This window comes from Enoplosus armatus, chromosome 4 (assembly GCF_043641665.1).
Source record: "Enoplosus armatus isolate fEnoArm2 chromosome 4, fEnoArm2.hap1, whole genome shotgun sequence".
NCBI lineage: Eukaryota > Metazoa > Chordata > Actinopteri > Centrarchiformes > Enoplosidae > Enoplosus > Enoplosus armatus.
This window is the reverse complement of record NC_092183.1, coordinates 19,287,889-19,296,978: the sequence shown is the minus strand read 5'-3', so window position 1 is coordinate 19,296,978 and position 9,090 is coordinate 19,287,889. Positions and strand designations below refer to the sequence as shown.

At 42.4% G+C, this 9,090-nt stretch overlaps 1 protein-coding gene across 1 annotated transcript; it reads right to left on the bottom strand.

Moving 5' to 3' along the window:
- Window positions 1-2,274: 2,274 nt before the first annotated feature.
- Window positions 2,275-7,250, bottom strand: anxa1a (annexin A1a). Its single transcript, XM_070903863.1, has 12 exons — window positions 7,197-7,250; window positions 6,545-6,625; window positions 5,706-5,796; window positions 5,319-5,413; window positions 5,056-5,169; window positions 4,742-4,832; window positions 4,447-4,526; window positions 3,416-3,560; window positions 3,230-3,325; window positions 3,088-3,146; window positions 2,883-3,005; window positions 2,275-2,786 (listed from the first exon to the last, which is right to left on the bottom strand). Exons 2-12 carry the CDS (start codon window positions 6,602-6,604, stop codon window positions 2,727-2,729), a joined length of 1,014 nt encoding a protein of 337 aa, XP_070759964.1. The 5' UTR covers window positions 6,605-6,625; window positions 7,197-7,250; the 3' UTR covers window positions 2,275-2,726.
- Between the last annotated feature and the right edge of the window lie 1,840 nt (window positions 7,251-9,090).

Sequence of the window (9,090 nt, the reverse complement as noted above, 5' to 3'; positions counted from 1 at the left end):
GATCCAACCTCCAAATATGACCCCCTCTTTTTGAGCAGACGCTGTAGTGGTGCATTGGTCAGGTCATTGTCATTAATTTTGGGTATTGGAGAGGATTTCAAATGGACTGATTGACCTGAAATGAAAAGACAGTGTGAGGTTCAGTTTAATTGGTGTTGAACTTATAATGTTGCTGTCGGAGATATGGGGAGACTTAAGACTTTGACAGCTCCTGTAAGCAGCCTTAAAAGGACGTGTCTCCACTGCTATTTTACTGGCCAGTTCAGTTATCAGAAACGTTAACCTGGCTAAGGTTAGCTCCTCAATGTCAAATGACTTATGTACATAAACATGTTCAATATTACGGTGAGCACATGTGTTTCCATCGTTTAATTTGTATCAAAACACAAACATGACTTTGACCCGTCGACATTTTGCTGACAGGTACAACAGTTAAGTTTGCTGCCAAACTGACTGACTAGCTACCGTTAGCTGGCTAGCATGCTGTCATGCTATGCGCTTTGGTAAAAGAACAGCTTTAAAACACATTTGTACCGCATGTCAATATTATTTGGGGTTTTGTTGCCATCAGAGACACAGTCCCGTATCTATTATGAGGTAAATCTTAACACATACTGAGAAAGAAAGTTGGTTAGCCTAGCCTTAGCAAACCGGAGGAGGTGCTCCGCTTGTTTATAGTTGTGGTCTGTATGAGCTATGAGGTTGCCAGGTTGTGAGACAGCAATCCCCCTTCTGAGGATGGGGGATGAAGGCGAGACAGGATCGTGTCTTTTTATATTCATAATGTATGTGTGCGGTGCCTGTTTTCTATCTATGATCTTTTAACTACTCACAATTACAATGCAGAAAAGATACTTTCATTACCCTACCTGGCCACCCCATGTCCCCTAATCTCAATAAAATGTAGGCTTCAATAGCTACAATAAAAGTACTTATACCACACTCTTTTACAAGTAAAAGTCCTGCATTGAAAATGTTACTTAAGTAAAAGAATGTTAGTATAATGAAAGTGCCCAATTCAGAAAAATCCCCCCTTTGACTGTTATACCAGGCTATTTATTTCATATATCTCATATCTCTATGTTACAGAGCCCGCCAAGCGTCACGCTGAGAATGTTTTTTGAAGACTACTTTTGCATTCCCTTGCATTGACATTATTTCACATTCCTTCTGACCCATATAAAAAGGCTGAGCTGTATTATGATATAATATTATGCATTGTGCAGTAGACCGCCGCTGGTTGTGACACCTTCAGCTGTGGCCAGCTCAGGAGTGTCTTATAGTTGCATGGTAGAGGCTGGTAGAGACTGGCTGTACAGCAGCTGTGATTATGACTACAGATATAGGATGACAGAGATTTGGCTGTGGCTGTGATTGTGACTGTAGCCATGGCTGCTTAGGTTGTTATGATTATGGCTGTGACACATTAGTTTATTTGGGTGTAACAACATTATTGGTAACACAACTGTCATTGCTGATAAGTTCAAATTCCCCATAGCTTTCTTGGCTAATGGTAATGGCAGTAAAGACTAGTTACTGTAAAACAACCATAGCCATATCCAGATCATCATAGATTTAACCACAAATGCAGTCCAAGCAATATCCAGATCCACAGCCACAGCTTCAGCTGTGCTCACAGCCTGTGGCTGTTTACTGTCGGAGCTTGGCTTTTTGAAGGAAGTAATGAGCATAAATGCAGAATGCCAAGTGTCACACATTATTAATACTAATACTATTGATGTGTATTATTTGATACTAATCATAAAGGTAGTCTTTTCAGACAATGATATGTAGTACAAAGTTGCTACGCATGCAATAGGTAAACAATTAACAGATGATGGGGCACCTTAAAGATAAGATGCATTGTTGTTTAGACGAGATCTTCCTTGGTATGTGAAAAGTTATCTCTGAGAGGTTAAGGTACGTGAAACATCATTCTGAGAGGTCTCTTTTCCTGACCCCTAGATAGGGAACGGAAGTTCACAGACTTGTGTGTTGTAGTAGGACCCCATGCATGTCTAAAGGTATAAAAGATGAGCTTGAACAGTGTTCGGGGCAGCAGTACTGATTCGGCTACGGGTGCTGTCCAGGCCAAGATGCGCATGCCTGTTGATCCTGATCTTTGATGCAAATAAAGAATATTATGTGAAAAGTCAGTATCAGCGGAGTTTCCTTCCATCATCGAATCATCGCCTACATCTGGGGAATGAAGAAGAAATTGATATCTGTCTGATATTGTATGTGCATGTGCAAAGAACCAAGACCACTCTGATAGGCCTTCATACAAAAAGCTTTTATTTGCAGGATGTCTAAGCTCCTTCAAGGGTAGGCCTACTGCTGCCACTGAATATGATTGGCACATGGTGATCTGTATACATCTGTTAGCAGCTGCACTGACTTCAGCTTCTCTTCGAGCACCAGATATGAGAATCTAATGAGTGTAACGCTAAGTCTGTCCCAGAGCATAGGTCCACTGGCTTACTGCTGTCAGATCTCTGCTGAAATAAGTGTCAGAATGAAAAGTAATAACTAAAATATCTGCTGAAGCAGTGCCGATTCCATGTTAATCTTTGCACATTGCTGTTAATATCTTCTAAATGTCACAAAGAGACACAGTCTCGTCAGATCTCCACAAGAGCATAGGGCACAATATGTGTCATGAGATTATAGGTGATTTTCCACAGCTGGATCTTCAGTTGTAGAGCCTTGATCCCACTGATTGGCTATTAGTTTTCACCCCCAGAGAGAGCGAGCAGAATCTTCTCATAGTCTCCTTTAGTGTCATCCTGAAGGAAAGAAAAGACATATGTATACCATAAAAAACCTCGAAAAAAATCTAGGATGTGTCTATTGTCATTATCAGTCGTCAGATGTTTGCTCACCAGAATATCCTGGTAGAGTGTATTGCCGTAGTTTTTCTTGTATTCATCCTTGATCCGTTTCATGTCGATTTCAGAGCGGCTCACCATGATGCGCGTCAGGATATGTTTGCGGGTCCCTTTACCCTGAAGGGCAGGAAAGAGTCAGTCAGGGAGGGCCTTGGGCAGCAGGCGCAGTATTTTGCATATGTTGTTATACATACTGTACCTTCATGGCCAAGTAGAGCTTCTCAGCGAAGAACACAGGCCTGCTTCCCGCACACTTCACTATGGTTATTAAAAAAGTTTGCACATGAATCACTGGATGAATGCTCAGGTGATGAAGTTAGAGTAGATGTTTGTGCCCTTACCTACTGCTGTGAGACAACTTTCAATATCTCCCTTCATCTCCAGGTCGATAGCTTTGGCCACGTCCACTTTGCTGTACTTTGAGTACCTGTCAAATACTGTCAGCCAAGGAAGCAATCAGGTGTCAGATCTGACAGGAACAAAGAGTAAAAAAAAAAAGATTTTACTGAACAGGACAGTCAGCAAACCTTTACGGAGATGAGGGGCACTCCTGCTGGTGAGGATGTCGATGAAGGCGGAGCAGTCTTTGCCCTTCCTCCCCTCCCCGGCCTCGTACAGAGCCCTGGCATCGCTGTCAACCAGCTGCTCACAAACTCCTTCAGTCCTGCCGGCCTGTGATGAAAACAGGACAACTTCACAGTGCTGAACACAACCAATACTTTAAAGGTATAAGAAATTATTTCATTGGTAAATACTCATTTAGCAGGAACGGGTCGGGAGGACCTAGGCATTACACTTCATGTACTTCAGTTTGACACTAACTTATCTACTGTAAATGCATGCTGTGAAAGCCTGATGTATTATAGCATTGTGTACTATGAAATGAATTGAATTAGATGATAATATCTGATACTCCATTCTACTTTGTGATTGACTCAAATAGGACTGTAGTGCTTGGACCATAAAATATATGCTGGGTGTTTTAAATTAATGGAACTATTGGCATTTTTTCAGTCTGAACATTTGATTTCATTTGATTGTGCATAAAAACTAAAAACGTATAAGGTATATAAGGTAAATGTTGCTTAATAAATTTTGGTCTATCCTGCGGACAGTGGAGACAATTTTTAGAAAAAAAGTTGAATATGATATGAAGATTCATTTACCCACCAGATTGTTTAACACAGATATTCTGCATCTTAGTTTTATCAAAGGTTGCATTTCTTATTGTTTTTATCAAAATGCAGCTTTTGACTTTATTTGAAATGTCATGTTCAGCATATTGAGTTTATACTGTGCATTTGCCCCTGTAAGATATAAAGCCATAAAAGGCCCAATTGTTAACTTGGGTTGTGTTAGCATGTGTGTGTGTGTGTGTGTGTGTGTGTGTGTGAGTTTGTTTCATTTTTATAAACCACTGTCACTGTAGCAGCTACGGTAGGGAGTGTTGTGTTGCATCCTGGTGCTGTGGCTGAATAAGTGTCTGTACTAAACAGGTCTTCAAAATCCTGTAACAAGTACACCATGAGACAAAACGGAAGTATGGACACCCACATACCTTGCAGAGTGCAAGGAGGGCAGCCCTGAACTCTCCTCCAGTGTCAGACCTGATGTCGTCCTCCAGATCCTTCTTGTAGTCTTGGTAAGAAATCACAACATAAACATCACAGATATCAAAAGAACGCTCAAAATGTGAAACTTGGTTTCACCAAGTGCTTGTTTTTATGTTTAAACCTTCTCCCATATCCCAGAGGCTGTAATTTTCCACTGTCACATGTTCAAGTATCACTTCTATTTCCAAACACTAGCTTGATGAAACTGAAGATCGTTGCTTAAAATCTGTTGTCACGCACCTTCCTTGTAGGCTTTCTTAATTTCCAGGATCTCTCTGTTGTTCCTGGAAGCCAGAATCTCTATCAGGGTGTCCTCGTCTGTGCCCAGGCCCTGAGAGGGGGGTGCATGGATAGATAGATATATTGGTACACAGAAAGACCACTTCTCCTTCACTGGCCCAATTCAAACAAAACACTCCTTTTACTGTTAAGAAAACAAGACATGAATACATGGAAGTGGGTGGATGTCATTATGCACCAAAAATAACAGATGATGCTGAGGCCAAAGCATTCGCCTCAAATGTGTTCAAATGTGCGTGTGTGTGTGTGCGCACCTTCATGGCCACTTTCAGCTGCTGGGCGTCGTACTGGGCCGGCGTTTTCAGGAGAGCCAACACCACATCCTCCAGATCTCCCTTCAGAGCGCTCTTCATTGCTGTTTCCAGAGGCTAAGAGGGAACAACCGATGAGTAAATATAGTGTTTGAGAGAGTGTGATCATGTGTGTGTGTGTGTGTGTAACCATGTGTGTACTTTGGAGCAAAATCTAAAGTGTGTTTAGCTTATTGCTATGAACATCTTCATTTAATGCTAATTACCTTGCCACTGGCCTGCTGGTAAGCTTGCTTGATCTGCTGCCTCTGCTCGTTGCTCCTTTTCACCAGAATTTCAATTATGGTGTTTTCATCCACACCTGCACAAACGACGAGTGGTTAAGTAAAATCATCATTCTCCATCTGCATGACAGAGATGAATATATAATACACAGGAGATTTTATTTCTTATGGTACTTGTACTTCAGTCTCATACGAAGAGACTTTCTACCGCGGACACTGTTAGTAGTAATTGTACATGATGGCCAGCAGAGGGTGTTAAAGCTCTTACAGCAAAGGCCAGCTTGTCATTGTTCCAAGAGAGACACTGTTGCAAAGCCAAAACATGTTCCCACACGCTCCAAAGCTTCCCTGTGTGCATTTTAAGCTCACCTTTCACCTTGATGGCCTTGTCCAAGACTGCTGCATCTCCACTGGGGCTGAAATTGGGGGCTGCAGTCACCGTCCCCTCGTTCTTTAGGACCTGAGAGACACACAACACAGATTATTGTGTGTTTGGTAAATACTTGAGTTGTGCTTAGTGGTGTGCATGACGTGGGCTGCAAAAGTATACATCGCCTGCATCTATCCTCCAGCTTAGGGCATACAAAAGACATAAAAGAAGAGAATTGAGACAGATTTTACGCCCCCTGCCCTGACTGTCTCTGCCCCTACTCCTCCATGCCTCTAAAGACCATGACGGTGCCCTTTAAAATGCCTGTACACACCCCTGTTAGACTCAACTGAGCAATAACAACAGAGTCTGAGAGCACAGACCGAAATCATGCAGGATAACCGTACGCAAGTTTCACTTTAAGTAACCAGAGAAAGCAGAAGCAGCATTTTGTTCTCTTTGCTGAGTTTATAAAGGGAGGGGCGCAAATTCCTGCTTCAATGAGTCACACACTCACAAGACTCAGTATGGTCATCTTGCTCATTGCATATAATCTTTACAGTCCAGGCTCCCTTCCACTTTAACATCGGTCCTCATCTTATCTTTATACTCTGCCTCCACTCCTTTTTCCCTTCGCTTCCTCCACCTTTAAACTTCCCACTCACTCATTCCTTTCCCTCACTATCCTCTACACGTCTCTCTCTCTCTCTCTCTCTCTCTCTCTCTCTCTCTGCCTTGCTCTGATAAAAATTTTCCACCCTAACATACCACAGGAAGAGAGAGGGAAAAACAGAGTGGTTGGCCTTAGCAACTGGAACAGAACCACAGAGTTACGTACTGAGTCATCGGGCATGCCCATGTAGACGGTCTGCTGCAAGAAGGCCTGGATGAAAGCCATGGTGGGACTGCTGGGGTCTGTCTGTAGGGGGAGAGGGCAGCATTAGAGAGGTCCACCGAACACATTGCAGATAGTATCCAAAGAAGTGATCACTCTTTTGTTCATTCTACTTGGATAAAGTTCTTATCTATTACACTTGATAGCAGAAGAAAGAAAGAAAGAAAGAAAGAAAGAAAGAACATGTGTTTGTTTTTCCTTCATCCACTCCTGGAGAGCACCAGTCTGCATATTTACTGTAGGTTTATGTTAGGTGGTTTTCCATAATGGCATGCGGAGGCTGCCTGGCCACACCCACGCTCAACTCTGATATGAGTGCAACTCTAGATGATAGATCCAGTCTCATTGAAAATGTGTTTTAATATTGATAGTGAGCGGCAACTCTGCTTCGCTATTAAACTCAACTCAACACTTTACTTTCGTCAAATGTGTGAATCCAAAACTTGTTTTCCCAGCCACACCCTCATAGGCTGCATCAATACCTTGAGGGAAAGCTGATTGAAAGCCATCGCGTCTCGCACCAAACTTCACCAAACTCTCCAAACAGAAACTCGGGAAAAAGGTCTGAGATCTTTATGGAAGGAAAGCGACTTACCGTGAGGCCTTAGAGGGAAGAAGTTCGTCTCACTGAGGTTCCAGGGGCGTTGTAGCGACAGAGAGAGTATATTTATACCCATGATAAACCCCACCTAGTAACGGGTCCAGCCCATACTCCCCCTCCACAGCTGCCATTGGACTGAACCGCTGCCTGCCTCGGATGTGCTCAGCGGAGCTTCGTCCAAAACGCAGCGACGTGCGTAAAAACCAGGAACAGTCACGCTGCTTACTTGAAAACAAATGGCGATTAAGTTTCAGGTCGTAAGCTTTCATAAAACTGGGGATCTCATGTAAAAACACTAATAATACTTCTGGGACTCAGGGAGTTGTGTGTTTGTGATGACTCCCTTTTTGGACTAATATAAAATATTCATACAAAGGAATTTCTATTTATTGTAATGTTTAATTTGCTGTGTTTGGGGGGAAACCCAGTGCAAGTAAGCCTAACTCTTATGTAAAGCTTTATTTGTGTGGTGTTTAGGGCTCTATGTGGACACGTGTTCTTCCAGCTCCACAGGTAATGTATGCTGGAATCTGGAGAGCCCCTAGAACAGGGGTGTCAAACTCAAATACACAGTGGGCCAAGATTTAAAATTAAACAAAGCCACGGGCCAACGTTGAATAAATGAACCTTTAATATGGACCCAAACAAGTTTTGCTTTAACATTGAATATGGAACAAGCAACGCTTATGTAACTTAATAGTGAAGACATGCAAAATCGAATTTCAAATAAAAAAAAACATATCAATGGCATATTCAATAAAATTGAAATAGAAATTGTATGTTTTTTTTTCTATTTGCAGCCTTCTGAGGTAAATATCAAAATAAACTTTTTCCACAGGCTAATAAATTTGAAAATAAAATAACAATAATGAACGAACCAACCATTCAAGCCTTGGAGTAGCAAGAAAAAGTGCATAAAGAAAACGTTAATTACTGCTCAGTTTGCAACACACTGATCTAATCTGATGTGCCCAAGCCAGATACCTGGCATCTTTTCTTGGATGCTAGTTCATCAATGTCTGGGCTCAGGCTCTGAGCCGAGGAAACCCTCAATATTGAACGAAGGGCCTAGAAGAATAGTTTGGTGTTATTGACGTTTGCCAGAAGACCGATTGAAGTATTATCTGAATTGTTATCTCTCCTCTTTCTAAAATGTTATCAGGAGGTGACTTTGAACCAATGAATCGGTGGCCCACTGCGATCGATCTGTGGAACCCCTGATCTATGCTCCTTCATCATGTTTATCAGCATTACAGTACCATGTAGGAACGGCCGAGCAAAGACCACCGTAACATTCCTCAAAAGAGGCTGCCTTTTGTCTGATGAGGTAACGAGTTTCTTCAAGGTGTGGCATGTTGTCATGACAGCACAGCCAGGGCCTGGCGCTACCTGCTGCCTACGTGCCTCAACAGAGGGTAATGCTTCCACACTGCTGAGATTACCAGCCAGCGCAGTGACACATTTCACTGATTACTGCATCATTCGAGCCCTGTCATGCTATTTCATCACACTCTAGGCGGGAGCCTAAGCAATCAAGACTTCACGGGCCCTCGATGAAGTCCATGAAAACTTTTCTCGTGTAGTTCTGTGCTGAAAGACGTCAAGCCGTACTTTCATTAAAGTGGCATCATGGGTGGATTTACCTCTAAGTAAGGTGTGATGCTCAAGCTGTGGTTCAAATGTTCCCAATGAGTCTCTGAAAACAAAAGCATCATAGAAGGGCATGGCCATGAACAACAGGGCTGGAGGGTACAATACCTTTAATCATCAGCAGCAGCAACAGCAATGACCATGAAATGGATTTTATTCCACTTTATTCCATTACGTCTTGGTATGTGGACACAGTTCTGTGGCAAATATATCATTCCTGTAAACCAGAACGTCTGAC